Source organism: Rhinoraja longicauda, chromosome 4 (genome assembly GCF_053455715.1).
Source record: "Rhinoraja longicauda isolate Sanriku21f chromosome 4, sRhiLon1.1, whole genome shotgun sequence".
Classification (NCBI taxonomy): Eukaryota; Metazoa; Chordata; class Chondrichthyes; order Rajiformes; family Arhynchobatidae; genus Rhinoraja; species Rhinoraja longicauda.
The window spans coordinates 23,091,840-23,112,689 of record NC_135956.1 but is presented as its reverse complement, the minus strand read 5'-3'; the positions used below and the strand labels follow the sequence as shown (position 1 = coordinate 23,112,689).

General features: G+C 40.9%; 2 protein-coding genes across 10 annotated transcripts in view; both read right to left on the bottom strand.

The window, feature by feature from the left end:
* spidr (scaffold protein involved in DNA repair) overlaps positions 1 to 9,255 on the bottom strand; it is a 187,286-nt gene extending 178,031 nt beyond the window's left edge. For all 5 annotated transcript variants that reach the window (XM_078397363.1, XM_078397365.1, XM_078397364.1 and 2 more), the window contains exons 1-4: positions 9,183 to 9,255; positions 5,634 to 5,792; positions 2,732 to 2,801; positions 634 to 846 (exon numbers count right to left, since the gene is read on the bottom strand). In XM_078397363.1, coding sequence (XP_078253489.1) covers positions 634 to 846; positions 2,732 to 2,801; positions 5,634 to 5,792; positions 9,183 to 9,200 — 460 coding nt within the window. In that variant the 5' untranslated portion in view covers positions 9,201 to 9,255. The remainder of the gene's footprint in view (positions 1 to 633; positions 847 to 2,731; positions 2,802 to 5,633; positions 5,793 to 9,182) is intronic.
* A 5,996-nt stretch (positions 9,256 to 15,251) lies between these two features.
* The window catches only part of mapre2 (microtubule-associated protein, RP/EB family, member 2), a 54,360-nt gene continuing 48,761 nt past the window's right edge, over positions 15,252 to 20,850 (bottom strand). For all 5 annotated transcript variants that reach the window (XM_078397358.1, XM_078397361.1, XM_078397357.1 and 2 more), the window contains exons 6-7: positions 20,548 to 20,700; positions 15,252 to 20,463 (exon numbers count right to left, since the gene is read on the bottom strand). In XM_078397358.1, the coding sequence (XP_078253484.1) occupies positions 20,392 to 20,463; positions 20,548 to 20,700 (225 nt within the window). In that variant the 3' untranslated portion in view covers positions 15,252 to 20,391. The remainder of the gene's footprint in view (positions 20,464 to 20,547; positions 20,701 to 20,850) is intronic.

Genomic DNA, 20,850 nt, shown 5'->3' with positions numbered 1-20,850 from the left:
CTATTAACCAGCCCATCTAGCACAACATCAGGTGCCATGCCTCAAATAACTTTGATCTCCCACCACATTTTGACTATTAGGCCCTTATTTCTAATTAAAATGATTAAAATGACATCTCTGACAGCTAATTTATTGTTTTTTTCCACCTACATGACTTTCATTTTAATGCCACGGCGCAATACATCATCAAATGTTTTCACCAGAAAACCGCGGATAACAATCATTTGGAAATCAACCAAAAACCTTCAAAGTTATGCAAGGAAACAATCACCCGATGTAGAAATGTAATATTACAACTCTGAATGCTTCTTGCATGCAAAAATCAGACAGTCCATTCAGATAAAAATGTTATGAGCCACCCATTTAGCTCGTATTCTGTACAAGATAGATTTAAACAGTTTGATCATTATATTAGAGACTCATTTGCTATTGTATTAAAAAAATTGATTAATGTTGAAATCACCAGTAATGAATGCTGTGCCTTATTTTCACTATTAATCCTTCCAATTACATCTGTCCAAAGTTTCCCTCCTCAGAACCTGTCTTTGTAAAATATGAGGGTCTTCAATGCAGGTAGGTGTTAACAATTTACAAATAATCACATTTTTCTGGGGGTGATAGAAAGTTACTTGCCTTCATTGGACTGACTGCTTGTTAATGAATTAAGCATGTAGCTGTACTTGTGGTAGGTGTTAGCTGTACTCTGGTCTTTTAGAACGGATCTTCTTTCCTCCGTAACTCTCGAATTACTGGTCATTACCTCTCCATCTGATAAATCATTCTCACTGGAACTCCACACAATTTCTGCACTTTCCTCCAAGTTCTGACTGCCAGTGTTTGTTGTACCTAATATGGCATTAAAAAGTTCCAAACAACCAATTATGCATAATGTATTTAATACAATAATAGTTCAGCACAAATATTTAATTGTATAACTTTAAAAAAGACATTTAATGTTAATAGACAAAGTAGAACACAGTAAATATATTTGCATTTATCTCTTGATTTTCATCAATAAACTGTCTTTTAACATAAATCACTGATGGAGGTCAATGCCCTAACTAATATGTGCACAGCAGTGTCCCACAAACAGGAATTAAATAAATGTGTTTGCTTATAATGTTGTTGTTAGCCAAAGAAACTTCACTATTCCTATTTGAATCATGTTTAACATTTTTTTTTATCCTCCTGGGACCTCAGATGAACTGTTTACCAAAATTTGACCCTGAAGACCTATTATAAGTTACTCTACAGTGCTTTTGGTGAGAGAGGAGGTGATACCTCTTACTTTACACTCTTGGTGGTACATTTGAGTATTAAAATCAAAGATGATGTTTTAGTCTTGGAGCTACACTTCAACTCAGTCTTCTGAGAAAGTAATAATTGAGATTGTGTTCTCTGGCATAGATCATAACCCCCTTAATTTTAAAACTACAAAGGAAATTTGTGGAAAATTCATAATTTTCACAAACTTCCTTTTTTTAATGGATGCATTTCATCTGGTCCGAACATGTATTAAAATACTATTATCAAGAACTGTCACTTAAATAAATTATTTGGAGAGAGAAGTGGACACTCTTACCAGAAAATGATAAGTATTAGTGAAGGAACAAAATAATCCAAAATAGTGTATTTTAGCTCAGGACATACTTATCTCAGGATAAGTAGGAAACAGGCTTAGTAAACAGCAAATAATAGTTTTGCCAATCATATAATTGAGCTGCCACTTTATTTCTTAGAGATACTACATGTTGTTTATTTATTTAAAGTTTCAAAAGGCTAAAAAGGGGAAGAAAATCAACTTTTTCATGTTTTCACCTACCAACATGCTACAAACACCAAATGTTTCATATTCAAATCCTGGACCAAGCTTAATTACTTGATCTCAGCAGTAGTGGCGCTGCACATTAGAATAAGTGTCTATTGCTGGAGAGGCATTAAATTTAAAAAATATATATCTATCACCCCTTACTGAATAAATGCAGCTGCGTGATCTTGGTGCCCTTTGTAAACAAATTAAAAGCTGAAACGGTGTGTAAATTCCCAACAGCAGCCATGGACTGTTGTCATAAAACAGAGATACTTGCAACTTAAACTCTAATAACAATAACGACATTGGTGAGATCGCATTTAGAATATTGTGTTCAGCTCTGGGCACCATGTTATAGGAAATATATTGTCAAGCTTAAAAGGATTCAGAAGAGATTTACAAGGATGTTGCCAGAACTAGAGGGTGTGAGCTCTCGGGAGAGGTTGAGTAGGCTAGGTCTCTATTCCATGGAGCATAAGAGGATGAGGGGAGATCTTATAGAGGTATACAAAATCATGAGAGGAATAGATTGGGTAGATGCACAGAGTCTTTTACCCAGAGTAGGGGAATCGAGGACCAGAGGACATAGGTTCAAGGTGAAGGGGAAAAGATTTAATAGGAATCCGAGGGATAACTTTTTCACACAGAGGGTGGGGGGGTGTATGGAACAAGCTGCCAGAGTAGGTAGTTGAGGCTGGGACTATCCCATCGTCTAAGAAACAGTTCGACTGGGATAGGACCGGTTTGGAGGGTTCTGGACCAAGCACAAGCAAGTGGGACTAGGGTAGCTGGGACATTGTTGGCCGGAGTGGGCGAGTTGGGCCGAAGAGCCTGTTTCCACACTGTATCAATCTATGACTCTATGACTAATCAGCTCCTTCAATGGGAGTACAAGAAAGCACTTGAAATGAGAAAAATTACCTTCAGCAGAATGAAGTGCAGGTGCAAGGTTTCGGACTACTTTTAAATCTTGTCTCATGGATTTCTTACCCTGGTGCACAACATTTGGAGATGAATAGCATTTCAGCATTAAAAAATGTTCAATTACATGGGTAGGAAAAGTACGTTAATTTCAAATATTACATTTCAGATCTAATTTTGTTTTCAAAATGGCACTACTAATATCGTAAAGAACAAATGAAAATATTTTAACGTTTTTATCTGCATTTTAAAAATACTGTACTGCAATATCTAAAATAATATTTTTCAGGAGTGTTTTACACAGATTAAAGATTTTATTGATCAAAACTGAGCTCAGTTTATATTGTATCTGCATGTAAGCTAAATGATTGATAGTTTGTGATATTCAAATATTGCCTGCACAATAATATCCCTACAATGTTATAACTAATTGTTCTAATGTGGCAAATATGGAAACCCAAAGCATGAAACAAAAACATCTGGTATGGGAGAGGGCCTCTCAATATGGCTCTTACCAGAACCACATTTACTTTTTACAGCCCTCCAAAACCATTAACATGACATGTGTAAGAAGGAACTGCAGATGTTGGTTTAAACCGAAGATGGACACATAAAGCTGGAGTAACTCAGCGGGACAAACAGCATCTTTGGAGAGAAGGAATGGGTGACATTTCGGTTCGAAACCCTTCTTCAGCTACATTAACATGACATTGTTGATAGCCCTCTTTGGAACTGTGAGATAAAGACTGTTTTAGACCAACAAAAAATACCACACTGCACTGAACACAGAACCGTACAGCACAGGAACAGGCCGTTTGGCCCACATTGTCTGTGCTGAACATGATACCAAGTTAAACTGATCTCATCTGCCCGCATATAATCCATAACCCTCCATTCCCTGCACATCCATGTGCCAATCCAAAAGCCTCTTAAATATCACTATCAGGCCTGCCTCCACAACCAACCCTGGCAGCGTGCTCCAGGCACCCACCACCCTGTATAAAAAAAGCTTACCCCGCACAGCTCCTTAAAACTGCTCCTCTCACCTTAAAGCTATGCCCTCTAGTCCTTGATATTTTTTCACCCTGGGAAAAAGGTTCTAACTGTCTTTCCTATCCAAGCATGTCATAATGTTATTTACCTTCGTCAGGCTTCCCCTCAGGTGTCAGAGGTTTTGAGGAGAAGGCAGGAGAATGGGGTTAGGAGGGACAGATAGATCAGCCATGATTGAATGGCGGAGTAAACTTGATGGGCCGAGTGGCTTAATTCTACTTCTATTCTTTATGACATAACCTTCGGCGTTCCAGAGAAAACAATCTGAGTCTATCCAATCTATTCTTATCGCTCTAATCCAGGCAGTGAACTCAAGCCGGAACAGGGTACTGATTTTGGATGATCAGCCATGATCATATTGAATGACGGTACTGACTCGAAGGGCCAAATGGCCTACTCCTGCACCTATTTTCTGTTTCTATCCAGCATGTGAATCCATTCTCACAAAATCTATTCTGATAGGTCATTAATCAGAGATAGTATCATTGCCTAAGCAGCTGAGCATTTCCTGTATTTTCTGTATCTCTAAATTAATCTAAACTAAACACTTCATCTGTCCATCTCCACACACTCTTCCAATCAGGTCCTCTCCCCACACTGTTCCAAACTGCCCATCCCACCTCCCATATTTGGTCCCATACTTTACCTTCCTTGCTCATTAAATTCTGTAATCTGCAGTTCTGAGCAGCCTTCACCTTTCACACCCCAGCCTCTGTTGTTTTCTGCAGCCCCCTCTTCCCCACTTGACTCCATCCACTAACCCAACACCCCTCACCTAGATCTACCTATTGCGTGCAAACTCTTGCCCACCTCCCTCACCTCTTTACACTGGATATCTCTCTCCACTCTTCAGGCCACAGGAAGGGTCTCTCCCAAAATGTCCATTTCCCTCCACTGATGCTGCCTGGCCCACTGAATCCCTACAGTAGTTCCCAAACCTTAATTTATGTTTTCTTTATGGAGGGTGCAAGGTGACTTGGACAGGTTGAGTGAGTGGCCAGATGCATGGCAGATGCAGTATAATGTATATAAATGCGAGGTTATCCACTTTGGCGGCAAAAACAAGGAGGCAGATTATTATCTCAATGGTGTCAGATTAGGTAAAGGGAATTGCAACGAGACCTGGATGTCTTTGTACACCAGTCACTGAAATTAAGCGTGCAGGTACCCCAAAATGTCCATTTCCCTCCACTGATGCTGCCTGGCCCACTGAATCCCTACAGTAGTTCCCAAACCTTAATTTATGTTTTCTTTATGGAGGGTGCAAGAGGAGGCCAATTCACTAGTTGAATTTAAAAGAGAGTTAGATAGAGCTCTAGGGGCTAGCGGAATCAAGGGATATGGGGAGAAGGCAGGCACGGGTTACTGATTGTGGATGATCAGCCATGATCACAATGAATGGCGGTGCTGGCTCGAAGGGCCAAATGGCCTCCTCCTGCACCTATTTTCAATGTTTCTATGTTTAGCCGAACACTCTTTTCTTCATTTTAAAACTTGATCCATCTCTTACTTTTCCCCGTACCAATGGCTACCAGCCTCAAATATTAACTGCTCTTCTCTCCCCAGATGCTAACTGACCTGCTGAGAATTCCCGGCATTTTGTGATGTTATGTTTTTTATGGGAGATGTTAATTTCAGTACTAAGTGCTGGGTTGGCTTGTATCAAATGTCAATTAAAGGACAGAAGTTCATAAAAGACAATACCAATAGATTATATACAACAAGTGCATATTTGAAACATGGCTAATAAAACTGCTGAGATTAGGATAGAAATAGAAAGCATTGGTGATATAGTCACCAATGAAATAAAAAACAAGATTTACGACCTAACAATATTAAATTATCTTACTTCCTTTTGTAATAATTCTTGAAAACCTTCTCCGCAATAGTCCCATGATTTTGCAACTGAAGGTGTAAATTTCTTCGCAAGGCTATTTGCCCTCTTGCAAGCAACGTCCGCATCATGTAAAGAAATTAATCCCTGTGTCATTGCAATAGTCCTTTTCCTCTGAAAAATAGACAAATATGTAGTATTGCATACTTGTAATAAACAAATCTGCAACCAATTGGATTTACTTCTCATTTTTACAATCCCACCAAGTCAGAAAAAATGTTATTTAACTTTCTTTCAAGGTTGACAAATAGAATGAGAGGACCTTGATTTGTGCAGCAAAGCGAAAGGCCCTAAAGCCCATAATGTCTGTGCCAAACATATTGTCAACTTAAACTACTCTCATCTGCCTGCACGTGATCCACATCTCTCCATCTCCATGTGCCTTTCTAAAAGCCTCTTAATCACCACTATCGTGTCTCTGTCATCTCACTGCATTCCAGGCACCAACCACCCTCTGTAAAAACTTGTCCTGCACGTCTCTTTTAAACTTCGCCCCTCTCACCTTAAAGTTAAGCCCTCTAACATTTGATATTTCTATTCTGGAAAAAAGGTTCTGACTATCTAGCCTATGCATACTTTTATATACTTAGAAACATAGAAAATAGGTGCAGGAGTAGGCCATTTGGCCCTTTGAGCCAGCACCGCCATTCAATATGATCATGGCTGATCATCCAGAATCAGTACCCCGTTCCTGCTTTCTCCCCATATCCCTTGATTCCGTTAGCCCTAAGAGATATATCTAACTCTCTCTTGAAAACATCCAGTGAATTGGCCTCCACTGCCTTCTGTGGCAGAGAATACTTATGTGTATACTTTTATATATTGCAAGTCAAGGTCCTCCTAACCATCGTGGATTCCTTTTGTGGCATGGTCATTGTTTTAATATGGGAACTGCCACAACCAAATTCAAAACAAGTTCATCTAAGCAGCAATACAAAGATGACATGTAATCATTTCTGTGATGTTGACCTCGAAAGTACTAGCCAAGAAATTAAGTGATAACACCCCCTCGCTTCTTCAGAAAACAATGGCACCTCTAATGATGGTGTTTTCATTAGCATATTTTGAAAATCGGTAGTAGACAATAGGTGCAGGAGTAGGCCATTCAGCCCTTCGAGCCAGCACCGCCATTCAATGCGATCATGGCTGATCACTCTCAATCAGTACCCCGTTCCTGCCTTCTCCCCATACCCCCTCACTCCGCTATCCTTAAGAGCTCTATCCAGCTCTCTCTTGAAAGCATCCAACGAACTGGCCTCCACTGCCTTCTGAGGCAGAGAATTCCACACCTTCACCACTCTCTGACTGAAAAAGTTCTTCCTCATCTCCGTTCTAAATGGCCTACCCCTTATTCTTAAACTGTGACCCCTTGTTCTGGACTCCCCCAACATTGGGAACATGTTTCCTGCCTCTAATGTGTCCAATCCCCTAATTATCTTATATGTTTCAATAAGATCCCCCTCATCCTTCTAAATTCCAGTGTATACAAGCCTAATTGCTCCAGCCTTTCAACATACGACAGTCCCGCCATTCCGGGAATTAACCTAGTGAACCTACGCTGCACGCCCTCAATAGCAAGAATATCCTTCCTCAAATTTGGAGACCAAAACTGCACACAGTACTCCAGGTACGGTCTCACCAGGGCCCGGTACAACTGTAGAAGGACCTCTTTGCTCCTATACTCAACTTCTCTTGTTATGAAGGCCAACATTCCATTGGCTTTCTTCACTGCCTGCTGTACCTGCATGCTTCCTTTCAGTGACTGATGCACTAGGACACCCAGATCTCGTTGAACATCCCCTCTTCCTAACTTGACACCATTCAGATAATAATCTGCCTTTCTATTCTTACTTCCAAAGTGAATAACCTCACACTTATCTACATTAAACTGCATCTGCCATGTATCCGCCCACTCACACAACCTGTCCGTCACCCTGCAGCCTTATTGCATCTTCCTCACAATTCACACTACCCCCCAGCTTAGTATCATCTGCAAATTTGCTAATGGTACTTTTAATCCCTTCATCTAAGTGAGAGGCAAGTACACTCCCAAATCACTGAAAAGCAAACCAAACACTGAAGCCAGAAATTCAAAATAAAAGCCAAAATTGCTAGAAATACTCAAAAGATCCGGCAGCATCTGAGGGTTTTTGACCTGACACATTAACTCCTTTATCCACTCCACATTTGCTGCTTAATCTGCTGCACATCCCTCATACTTTTTCCTTTTTCTATTGCAGATTTTCAACATCTCCAGTTTTTAGTTTTTCAAGAACAGACGTAGGTCAGTCAAAACTCCAATGGTACACCCATCCCCAATAAATTCAGATATCGCATCAGAGTGTAAAAGGCAAGACAGAAACATTCACAATCATCTTTATCAGAGTAGAAAGGAACTGCCAAGACTGGTTTCACAAAAAAAAGACACAAAGTGCTGGAGTAACTCAGCGGGTCTGGCAGCAGCTCTGGAGAAAAAGGATGGATAACGTTTTGGATCAAAAAAGTCACCTCTCCATGTTCTCCAAAGATGTTGTCTAATCCTCTGAGCTTCCCCAGCACTTTGCGCCTTTTCATCCAAAAAGTGTTTGTTGGATGTAGCCCCCCAAATCAGATCTCCACTGTCAAGATCATAGCTTTCTGCCAACTCAATTCACTTTACATGGTGCCAAGAAAAATATTGCCTTGCCATCTGCAGCTGAAAAGTGACTACCAATTATCACAACATCATTCTAGGCCAGGATTGTCTCAAAGCAAAACAACTCCATCGACTTCCTATTGATCTTCATTAGTAAAACAATCATTAACATTGCCAATTAGCATTGGCCCAAAGTTAAACTGGACCAGCACCAGAGGTTAGAGACTACAAATTGTCAATTTTAAGATCTGATCCCAAAGTTCATGAGATGCTTTTGTGTGGATGTGGCTCAGACGTGAGTTACGGGGTTGGTACAAGGAAGAGCCTTCCGTTTTCACTTCATGTTGGGAAGGAAATGTGCCATTTTTTAAACTTTTATTGGTTCAGACCTGCCCTATTTCAAAACATCCACAATTGCTTCTGCTACAGATACTGCTTGACCCACCAAGTTCCTCCATCAGCATCTGCAGTCTCGTGTCTCCATCATTTCGAAGGTGGTGGAACAGTGTTGGACAGGAAGAAAATGATGGTAGTGTCAGGTGCGAAGGGGAAGGAAGGGGCAGAATGCAAAGGGGGATGAGAGAATGGTGGGGAACAGTAAGTGAAGGGCAGTGTGCAAAAGGGCATGGTGAACAACAGTTTGTGAGGGAATGGAGGGATGATTGGGGGGAGGAAGTGAGATAGTTAATTAGTTAGTTAGAAGGAGACACAAGGGACTGCAGATATTGGCATCTTGAACAAAACAAAGTGCTGGAGAAACTCAGGTGGTCAGATAGAGCCTCTGAAGATGCTGTCTTGCATGTCCGCACATTCCTGTCTCTAATGCTGCAAACAATATCAGTGCACTTGTGTAATCTCACACCGGGTACCTTTCTGGCGCCGGACATTGCTGCTAAACCATGAAGGGCCGGAGGCAGCGACTTGCCTCTCCTCGCCTCCACGTTGCCACGGAAATCGAGGCGGGGCACCAAGAAAACTCCACTGCGGCTGCACAACACTGCCCAATGAGCTGAGGAGGCTGAGCGGCGTCACCTGTAACTGGGCGCCGGCCCAGGCTGCCGATTGGAGGGCAGCTCGGTGACGACATTGCAACTCGACCCCACAGCGCCCACGTGTGTCGGGAGGACCTGCAGATGCTGGTTTACACCACAGACAGACAGACACAAAATGCCGGAGTGACTCAGCAGGCCAGGCAGCATCTCTGGAGAGAAGGAATGGGTGGGACCCTTCTTCAGACTGAAAGTCAGGGGAAAGGGGAACGAGAGATATAGACTGCACTTAGGGGAAATGAATGGAACATAATGTGGTGAATCTGTGGAATTCTTTACCATAGAGGGCTGTGGAGGCAAAGTCAGTGGATATATTTAAGACAGAAGTAGATAGATTCTTGATTAGTACAGGTGTCAGAGGTTATGGTGAAAAGGCAAGAGAATGAGGTTAGGAGGGAGAGATAGGTCAGCCATGATAAAATGGCAGAGTATACTTAATAGGCCCGATTCTGCTCCTATTGCTTATGATCTTATGATATGCAAAAAGCAACCAAAATCAAGGAAAGGTGGAGCCCACATTGGTCCGTTGTTAGCTGTGGGATAGGTGACAACGATTATTGAGTGATTGCACGGCAGGCGAGGTCACAGCCCCTGACCCTTACTGTTGCCACGCAACGCCTACTGGAGGGTACGCCGTGCACTGCAGTTCAATGTTGCGGCTGCACTTTGAAACTCGGCTTCTCCCATCAGCACGTCTCCAGTTCCCTCCCGGCGCTCCGAGTCTCCCGGCGCTCCGAGTGTCCCGACACCTCTCCCCATTCTTGCGTTCCTCGCTCCTCCAGGCTCGGCGCCCCTGCTCTGCGCCTCACTTCTTGCGGTTCTTCGCCCCCTCGCCACTCCTGCTGGCCCTCCAGCCCTTCTGCCAGCTTTCCCTCTCCATCAGCCGGGGTCCGCTTCCACTTGGCCGACGCACAACACCTTGAGGCTAGGGCCGCCAAGCAGAGCCGTGGCCTGGTCCTCCGCCTATTGCCTAGGCTCCCTGCGCCCTTCCCAGCTCGTGCTGCTGCTCGGCCTCCGCCACCAATCGGCCTCTCCCCGGCTCCTCTTCGGGCTCGACATTCCGCTCCTCGTCTTCCACCACCTCCTCCTCCAAGGCCGTCGAGCTCGGCTCCCTGGGCCCTTCGCCCTCAGGCCCCGGCGGGTCACTGACCTCCAGCGCTCGCTGCTTCTGCCCCAGCAGATCTCCAGACCCCTCGGCCCGCTGCTCCTCTCCCAGCTCGCTCAACCCCGTCCTTTCCTCTTCTTGTCTTCTCCCCCCGCCGGCCAGTCGGCGGCCCCCTGCTTCTCGACTTTGCTCTCCTGCCTCCCTTCCCGGTCGCGTTTCCCCTTCTCCCGCCGGCCAGACGTCTTCCCAGCTGTTTCTTGCGTCCTCGAGGTTGGCAGCCCTTCTCTTGGTTCCAATTCCTCCGCCGGATCCTCCAGCTTCTTCCTAATTTTTTACAGCACAGAAATTGGCCTTTGCCGGCTTTTTAAAGGTAAGAATGTACCTGTTGCATGTATTGGTCGTGTATGCCGTAAGCTGCCATGTCCTCCAGATGGCTTGAGCGACTCCGTGCGTCACGCACCTTGACCTCACGACCTTACGCGCAATCACCTAATGCAGACTTAGGAGCGTAACAGGACGACAGTAAAACTAGTACGATGACTAGGGTGGGAGAGGGACACGCAGAGCGGATGCAAGGATTACTTGAATTCAGAGAAATCAATCTTCATATCGAGCGCCCATATAGTTGTTCACCGTTGGTTGCCACTGTGATCCATGGTTCGCCACTACAACAGGCGTCGACCAGCAGCAGGAGGGAGAGTCTGAGCGCACACTTTTATTCCCTAAAAGACTGACTCGAACCATGCGGTCATATGCAGTCAGGCAGTGAAGCGATCACTGACTGGTATTATTGGGAGAAGGCAGGAGAATGGGGTAGAGAGGGAAAAATAGATCAGCCACGATTGAATGGCGGCGAAGACTTGATGGTAGGCACAAAATGCTGAAGTAACTCAGTGGGACAGGCAGCATCTCTGGAGAGAAGGTCAGCAGATCAAGCAGTTGCAGAGAGAAAGCTACAGGTAAATACATTTTTTAAAACAGAAAAACAAATGAATTTTTTTAAATAGTCAAGTGTCTTACCCATTCTTCTGCTCAGGAGTTCCCGCTGTCTGCACTGAAACAGAATCATCAAAACCCTGCCTATCAAATGGTACCAAAGTTCAGTCAACAAAGCGATCACTAACTGGTATTAGAATTGTCAACCTTCAACAAATGTCACCATTAACTCTCAACCATGAACTATTGGTGCCGATACAAACAGCAGCACGTACCGAGTAAGTAAAGGGATTTCACAAGGTACGAGACAGAGGGGACTAGGAAGGACACGATAGGAATATAGGAAATAACAATCGCATCCTGCCGAATTAATCCAAAGCAAATAAAGAGAGTTGACAAGGATATACCTTTGTTCAAGGTAGCCGTCGAGAACCAATTGTTGGGTGCAGAAAAGAAACGTATAACGCGTGGTATTTGTCTTTCTTTGTAAGTGTATTGTGTGTAAGTGTATCCCGGTTTTATGTGATATTGATATTTGTGGCGCTATGAATGTTTAATGATTGGTTAGGATAAGTGCAAGACAGGATGCGAGTGTTTTGCATTTGTTTGAATCAATTGTCTGTTGTTTCCTTTATTGAGTAGATACTGGTAGCATAGATGGTGAGGGCAGATATTGAGGGGGGTGGTTCTGGGACACCAGAACTAACTGTTGAGCCTTCGCGAGGTTTCGACGGCTTAACTCAACGAAACACCAGTGAAGGGAGGTGCCCACTTGATAACCTCAATGATACACTTGCATGTAGGCAATCATTTTTTTTATGTGCTTGTTATCATGTAGATAAACTTATTATTGCATACAGAGTTAGTTATTGTCCTTAGCATTAATGTGCATAAGCAGTTTTGATACTTTGGGCTTGGTTTTCTTGGTTGAGCGCTTATCCTGGTGTTATTAAGTGGTTGCACTGCAGGCGAGGTCACGCCCTCTGACCCACGCAACACCATCTGGAGGGCACGCCCTGTACTGCAGTTCAGCATTTAGCAAGGGCATCAGCAAAGCGGGGTCGTCTTCTGTCCCAGCATCCGTTCAATAGAGTGATTGCATGGCCGGCGAGGTCATGGCCCCTGACCCATACTGTTGGAACCTAGAACAATGCAACACAGGAACAGGCCCTCCAATCCACAATGTCTGTGCTGAACATAATTATAAGACAAACTCTTATCTGCCTGCACATTATGCATATCCTTCTATTCTCTGCATTTCCATGTGCCTATCCAAAAGCTTCTCAAATACCACAATCATATCTGCCTCTACCACCATCCCAAGCAACAGGTTCAATACCCTCTAAAAAGGTTTGCCCAGCACATCTTCTTTAAACCTTGCCCCTCTCATCTTCAAGCTATGCCCTCTTGTATTTGATAATTTCCATTCTGGGAAATAGGTTGACAGTACTGCTATGCCTCTCAATTCTTTACTTCCATCAGATCTCCCCACAGCCTCCAGCATTAGCATTCCAAGTCTTGTCAACCTAACCCTGTAGCTAATATCCTGAAGTAGGGTCCCATCCTAAAACATTACCTATCCATGTTCTCCAGAGATGCTGCCTGACCCACTAAGTTATTCCAGCACCTTGTGTTCTTTTTATCATTCTGATAAACCTCTTCTGCACCCTCTCCAAAGCTTCCACATCCTTCCTGTAATGGGATGTTCAGAAATCCACGTAATACTCCAAATGTAACCTAATCAAAATCCTATAAGGTTGCACCATGACTTCCCAAGTCTGAAGGGTCTTGACCCAAATCATCACCCATTCCTTCTCTCCAGAGATGCTGCTGTCCCGCTGAGTTACTCCAGCTTTTTGTGTCTATCATCGGTTTAAACCAACATTTGTAGTTCCTTCCCACACACTTCCCGACTCTTATACTCCATGTCCTGACCAATGAAGGCAAGTGTACCACGGACCCTTGCATAAATCAGATCTTACATCGGAAACAGAGGTGCTTCTGTGAATGGGTAAATTTACTATTCGCAGTGGAGACTAAGAGGGAGCATCCACAAAAACAGTTGACTGGCTTGCTGAAACTGCAGTGGGGCACTGCTGCCGTGACCACCAAGATGGATAACTCATATAAAGCAGTGGGCTTAAAGAATTGCTTCCAAAAATGCAAGTTTACATGGGTCGCCTATTATACAAGTTGAGGAGTGCCTGTATATGTTCCCTGACATTTGACCTCCCTAATGCAACACCTCAGCACTTGCTCGGATTAAACTCCATCTGCTTTTTCTCCAGTTTCTGCTGCTGATCTATATCCTGCTGCATACTTTGACAGTCATCCTCACAGTCTCAAATCACTATTAATCCTATGCACAAGTCCAACTGTTAGCACTAATAATTCTCATCAACAATGACTGCCAACTTCCCACAATGGTAATTATATTTGTCAGTGCTCTCTTGACAAAAAAAAAATGTCAATGTTCTTTCATGATGGCATTTGTTCATTCCTTTGCCTGCCCTCTTACAGGTAATAGAGGGGGGAAAAATAGTCACTTCCCCTCTATTGTCTTACACCCCCACCTCAAAAAAAAACTAGTTCAAAACAGATAATGCTGTAAACTCCCACAGGTCCGGCAATATTTCTAGACCAAGAAACAATGTTTCAAGTCATATATCTGTCACTGTGATAGATGTTTCTTTGATGGATGTTTCTTTTTTTGTGTGTTTTTGGGTTGTGTAATTTTAATGCCTATTTAATGCTTTTATTGTTGGACTGTGTTTTTGGGGTTGTGTAATTTTAATGCCTATTTAATGCTTTTATTGTTGGACTGTGGGTGACTGAATTTCGTCCAATATTGGATGACAAATAAAGCTATCTTGAATCTTGAATCTTGAATCAGTTTGACCATTTTGTTGAAACACCTAGGACCTATAACCCTACTTCACTCCAATGATATTGCCAGAGATGTAATGCCTAAGCACTGGTCAGTTCGCATTTGGAGTACCGAGCACAAATTTGGGCCCCATATCGGAGGAAGGATGTGCTGGCTCTGGAGAAGGTCCAGAGGTTTACAAGAATGATTCCAGAAATGAGTGGGTTAGCATATGATGAGTGTTTGATGGCGCAGGGCCTCTGCTCGCTGGAGTTTAGAAGGTTGAGGAAGGACCTCATTGAATCTTACTGAATAATGATAGGCATAGATAGTGGATGTGGAAAGGATGTTTCTAAAGGTGGGAGAGTCTAGGCCCAGAGGTCCTCGCCTCAGAATTAAAGGGCACTCTTTTAGAAAGGAGGCAAGGAGGAATTTCTTTAGTCAAGGGTGGTGAATCTGTGGAACTCATTGCCACAGAGAGCTGTGGAGGCCAAGTCAATGGATATTTTTCAGGCAGAAATCGACCGATTCTTAATTAGAATGGGTGTCAAGGGTTATGGGGAGAAGGCCGGAAAATGGGATTAGGAGACAGAGATCAGCCATGATTGAATGGCGGAGTGGACGATGGGCCGAATCCCCTAATTCTACTACTGAACTGACCAGATGATCCAGTATTTTGTGTTTCATTTCAGGTTTCCAAAATAACTGGGGGGGGGGTTCTTCAATTTTGGTTGTGTGCACCTTGCCTTTCTTCATACTTGCAAAAGGTCTGTAGTATTAGGTGATGAAAAAGTGGAAGCAATGTTTTGCAAACCAATAGTTTATTAATAAAACTAGAAGCAAGCATATTTATGATGGCAGACTGAGAAAAACATGCCACACGGTATATTCTCAGAAGTAGTACTTACATTTAAACTATAAGACATACTTAAAATAATGCTAAAGGAATGGGTTGAAGCAAAGTAATGCAATTGAATCAAGCTAGTTCTAACACCAGTTTTATTTTGAGAGAGAGAAAATAAATTGTTTAATGAACGTTATGTAGTAAGATGAAAAATGTTTGAACAAGGATGAGCACATTAGGCATTCACTAGCACACTAGGCTACACAACCTTAAGGTACTGGTGGCAGTATAGGGAATGCCTATCAGTTTAGTTAAGTTAAATTCAGAGGAAAGATTAACTGGCATGGTGAACTATTAGGTCTGAACTCAGTCGTGCCAAGGGAAGGATTTTGTATTTGGTTGCATCTTTAAAATCTCCCTTCTGTATCGTTGACCAACTGCTATTTACGACCATTTGGCTGCTTCATGGGCACACTTACCAAAATTTTAACTTAAAAACAAATTCAAATTCAGAAACCAAGGTGGGTTGAAAAAATACATTTTCGGCAGCCTACAGATTACAGATGTATTATAGGTATGTAGTTTTAAGTTTAAATGACTCCCTCCAAAGAACCTGGTATAAAAAATATTTACATGACATAATTACTGAATACATCAATATATATAAAGAACAACCTTTCAAAAGCTATTCTTTGTGATGTCACAAAACTTTAACTGTACAATCACAATTATGAATTTAAATAAAGATTAAACAGCCAGGAAAAATGAACATGATTAGAGTAAATTCTAATAAGCAACATTTATTCGAAAAGGTTACATTAGGTGTTCAGGATCACCAAATCAAAATGGGAATCTTACATTCAATCCCAATAAAATTTCATTTCTTTGCCGTGGACCAAGTTCTGATGTACTGTTGGCTTTAGGTCCATAATGATCAACCAGCTGTTGAGAATGAAAATTTGGTATGATTTTCTCCTTAAAGGAAATGGTTGGATCCTTCAGAAATCAGATCAAGAATATTGTCTGAAATAGCACAATTATCCAAAGCATACCTTTATCTATTTGCTGTGCCTGCTGAATTAAAATCAAGTATATTCAATCCAAATAAGTTGCATTTCCAGTATCACAAAGGTTGAAACAGAAATTTCAGCAACAGCTCCTTCATTTACTCTTATGCCACAGAAAAACAAGGAACAATTGGACCCAAACAATTTTAAAATGAATAAAGATTTAGATTTGATTTTATGGATACAATTTGCTTTTTTAAACTAGTCCCCCTTTTGCAAGGATTTCTCTTACAAGATCCTTTTTTTTTTTTAAATGGTCAAGTTAAAAATGAGACTTTCAAAAAAAAAAAGTCTTAATTTAGGAGCAATTGGGTATCTGATGGTACCAGACCAGTTTGTGAAAGTAACAAATGGATATATTCTAATTGATATTAACTCTTATATAGAACAGTTACAAAACACAACCAGACAATGTCAGAATAAAGATAAATACACTTACAAAATTTGATATCATTCACCTTGGATAGCAAAAAGGCTAAAGATTTTGTTCAAAACAAAATCTGAGCTGCTAGTTAGTATGTGAACTACCTCAAATTCAATTTTCCTGATAACTTAGCAACCAAGTCCAATTGTTGCTAAGTTCAATTATTTCCCCCCTAGAGCCAGAGTGAAACAATGTGGAAACAGGCCCTTTGGCCCAACTTGCCCACATCGGCCAACATGTCCCAGCTACATTAGTCCCACCTGCCCATATTTGGCCCACCAAACTTGTCCTATCCAACCACGCAGGAAAATATAGTCTAAAGATTTAAATATGCTCACAAAATTAGTTTCATCCAAGAATGCATGGACATCAATCAAGGATAATGAAAATAATTAATTTCTATATAGTGGAGAAAAACATACAAATTAAGCAAGGAACACGTGCCGAGAAATGTAACTTGGAACAACTCTGTTTGGACAAGAGAAAAATTAAACAATGTCTGACAAATCTTTCTGAATTTTATTTGAGTGTATCACTAATCTAAAGAGGAACTGTTTATAGACATTTCAATGAATATCTCAAGGCAGCCTTTCACAAGGATCCAAATGAAGACAAATGTAATAAAATAAGAAATCAGAAATAAACTCATTAACATCATAGATGGTGTTGATTAGTACAAGCCAGAAGGAATAATATGTACATTCTTCTATTATCAGAATGTGACCTTTAATATCTTTAAGAAATCTGTAATGGGTCTACAGCAATTAGTATACAACTAATATTGTTGAACAGAGCAGACTGTCTGAATTTGCTCATGATAGAAAGTTAGATGGCACAGTAGTAAGACAAAAAGCTGTAGAAGAACATTTGAGTACAAAAACTGAATTTGAAGTAATTCAATCTGTCAAAGGTTTTGGATCTATGAATGAGTTCATTTTTTTCTTTTAAACTGATAAAAAGCTGTGGAGCAGTGGATGAGAGGGATCAGAAGAGAATATTGAAGCGACGTGTTTATGAGAGAGAAGTACATTAAAATCTAAAGGGAAAGTCGAATAGAATACTAAGCTTTATTTTTTTTTTTACAATGGGGGTGCTATGCAAAATAGTGGAAGTTTAATTGATTGTATGAAAGTTCTAGATGGTATGAATTCAGTGTAGAATGTTGCCTGGGTTTCAGCACTTAAGCTACAGAGAGGTTGAACAGGTTGGGTCTTTATTCTTTGGAGCGTAGAAGGTTGAGGGGGGACTTGATAGAGGTTTTTAAATTTTTGAGAGGGACGGACAGAGTTGACGTGGGTAAGCTTTTCCCTTTGAGAGTGGGGAAGATTCCAACAAGGGGACATAGCTTCAGAATTGAGGGACAAAAGTTTAGGGGTAACATGAGGGGTAACTTCTTTACTCAGAGGGTGGTGGCTCTATGGAATGGGCTTCCGGTGGAAGTGGTGGAGGCAGGCTCGATTTTATTATTTAAGAGTAAATTGGATAGGTATATGGATAAGAGGGGATTAGAGGGTTATGGTCTGAGTGCAGGTAGATGAGACTAGGTCAGGGAGAGTGGTCGGCGTGGACTGGTAGGGCCGAACGGGCCTGTTTCCGTGCTGTAGTTGTTATATGGTTATATGGTTATAAAGCAGTAAAAAGGTATGGTTTCTAAATATTGTGATAACACAGATAGGTAGAAACAAGTTTTTCTTTTAAAAAGAGGACAATGGGAGACCATGAACAGGTTTGTTAGGTTAACTTGGTGGTCAAAGAAAGTAATGTAGGAAATGAGAATTTGTCCCTTTTTCCCCCAGAAGAAAAATGTCAGCTAAGATACAGAGATGTCCTACTGCATTAATAGCATACGAGCTTTTTTTAAGTAATGTGTTTATAGCTGGGGTATGCCAGTGACATAGGACACATCTAACCATGACTATAGTAGTGTACAGTATTGATCTCCTTATTTATGTAAATGTCTTGGAAGCAGTTCAATACATTGGAGGCAGTTCACAAACGATTTATCTGACAAATACCTGTCATGGGCAGGTTGTGTTTTGAGGAAAAGTTGGACTTTTACCCACTGGAGCTAAAGATTAAAAGCCAACTTAGTTGAAGAGTAAAATATATTGAGGGTTGTTAATAGGTTGGATGTGGAAAGGATGGATGCTGTTAAGGAAGAATCTTGAACTGCACATCACTGTAAAATTAAAATGTGGGGGAAGAGGGTTACCTATTTAAAACAAACAAGGCGATTTCCTTTCTCACAATTGAGGTTTTGGAACTGTTTCCCAAAAAGCAATAGAATCAGTCTATGAACATTATTTCAGACAGAGGTAGCTAGATACTTGAAAAGCTAGGGCTGAACAGTGACTGGGAAAATGTGGGAGTTAAGATTATAATTAAGTAAACCATGATCTAATGAAATTACAGAGCAGGCTTTGGAAGCCAATGGTCTACTACAGCTCCCAATTTGATGTTCATTTCCAGGTCTGTAACTGAAACAGGTAAACCAGTAGCAGAGTAAATTATATTTCTATATATTTCAGATGTCAAAAGTTCCATTTTACAAACCCATCAAAATTCAGTTTTGGAAGCCAAAACATAACAAATGAGTAAAAAAACAATAAACTCATGATGAAAACACACATTTTGTTATATGTAACCAATGTATTAAATTTCAACAACAGGTGTACAATATGTACATATGTAACAGTTTTGCTAAGACCAGTTGATTTACCTGTCTACACCAGTATTACATGCCAAGTGTTATTTCGATTTCCAAGCACCATGTTCTATAAATTGACCTTCCACATTTCTTCCTTCAATCAATGAGTTTCACATTAACCATCATAGAATTTCTGAAAATTAATCCTTGGCTGATATACAAAGTCAAATCCAATAAGTGCAGGAAGAATCACTCCTCACAAATTTTCTCTCTCTAGCAAATAACTGGTCCCAGTCTAGCAAATCTCATCAAGGGTAAGCTGATATGTTACTACCAGTCAAGACTGTCATTCAAATTCAGGTCTTTTTACCATTGACACAGCAACCAGATTGTATCCAAATTGCATGCACATACTATTATTCTAATTTCTTTTGCCGTCTAAGTGTGACAACCATAAAATCATCAGTATATTGTTATTTAGCCGAGCTCCTGGTGAATGTAGGTTTATATGCATCACTGCAGTAACAGGTTTCTTATGTCGACTTTTATACACAAACCACAAATATAAACATACATCTAATTTATTAAATTAGAAAGGTAAAGAACTGAAATTCACGTCTTGAAAACAAATCTGTCATGCAACAAATTGTGGATATTTTTCATAACATTTAAACCTTAATAAGACTTTCTTTACAGATTTAAGTACCCATTACGTCAATGATGTTTTCTTATAAATAGGCTGAGATTACCTATATATTGTGTGGAAATATATGTGTGACGAGTTTCTCTATGTAATTTTCAGGAAAAATATACATGATGCATACGGATTTGTAATTTCGTATCAATGAAGCTACTTCATAAAACCTCAGTGGATATTATAGTTTTGAAATCAATAATGTTGTCAAACTGTATTTTTGCCTAAACATAGCCATAATGCAAAGTGTTAATTTAGCCCCAAAATTACCATATTCTCCTATGCAAAGGCAGTTGCTGCAACTGCACGATGGTAAGATAATGGGTAAGGAATGCAGTACTTTGCTGATGCAGAGTATGGAGGATAATCTCTAATGTTCAAACTGAAGTAATTCATTCCAAGAAGTCCTCAGTGTGCTCTTCATCCAGAAATAGATGCTTGCGCTGTCAATATTCTTCTGGTTCCTGAGTTAGTTCTTCAGCCTGTACCTGACCATCATCTGGCCCTGCAATTCCCTCCTGCATTTTAAAAATAAATACATATATAAATACTATATTTAGCGATGTATATTTTTTCCAAATAAATAGTAAAATTCTACATACATCAGTAGCATAGAGCACATCCATGAGTCGTTGAACAAGGTCAATATTCTCCTGTCCATGTTCTTGGCATATGAGTTCAATTTCTCTCAGTTTCCCAAAGTAGAAGTCCCTTTCCTTTTCAACTCCTTCAAGTGCGAGTTTTAATGAACTCACCTGTGAGCAGTTGAAAAAAGTTACAATTAAATGAAGCAAATATACTGGTTTCTACATAAATCACAAGAATGTTTTTCCACTTATAGGACAAAAAACATCGAATTTTCAGAGTTTCAGTACAATACTGTATTAAGATTAAATAAACTATTC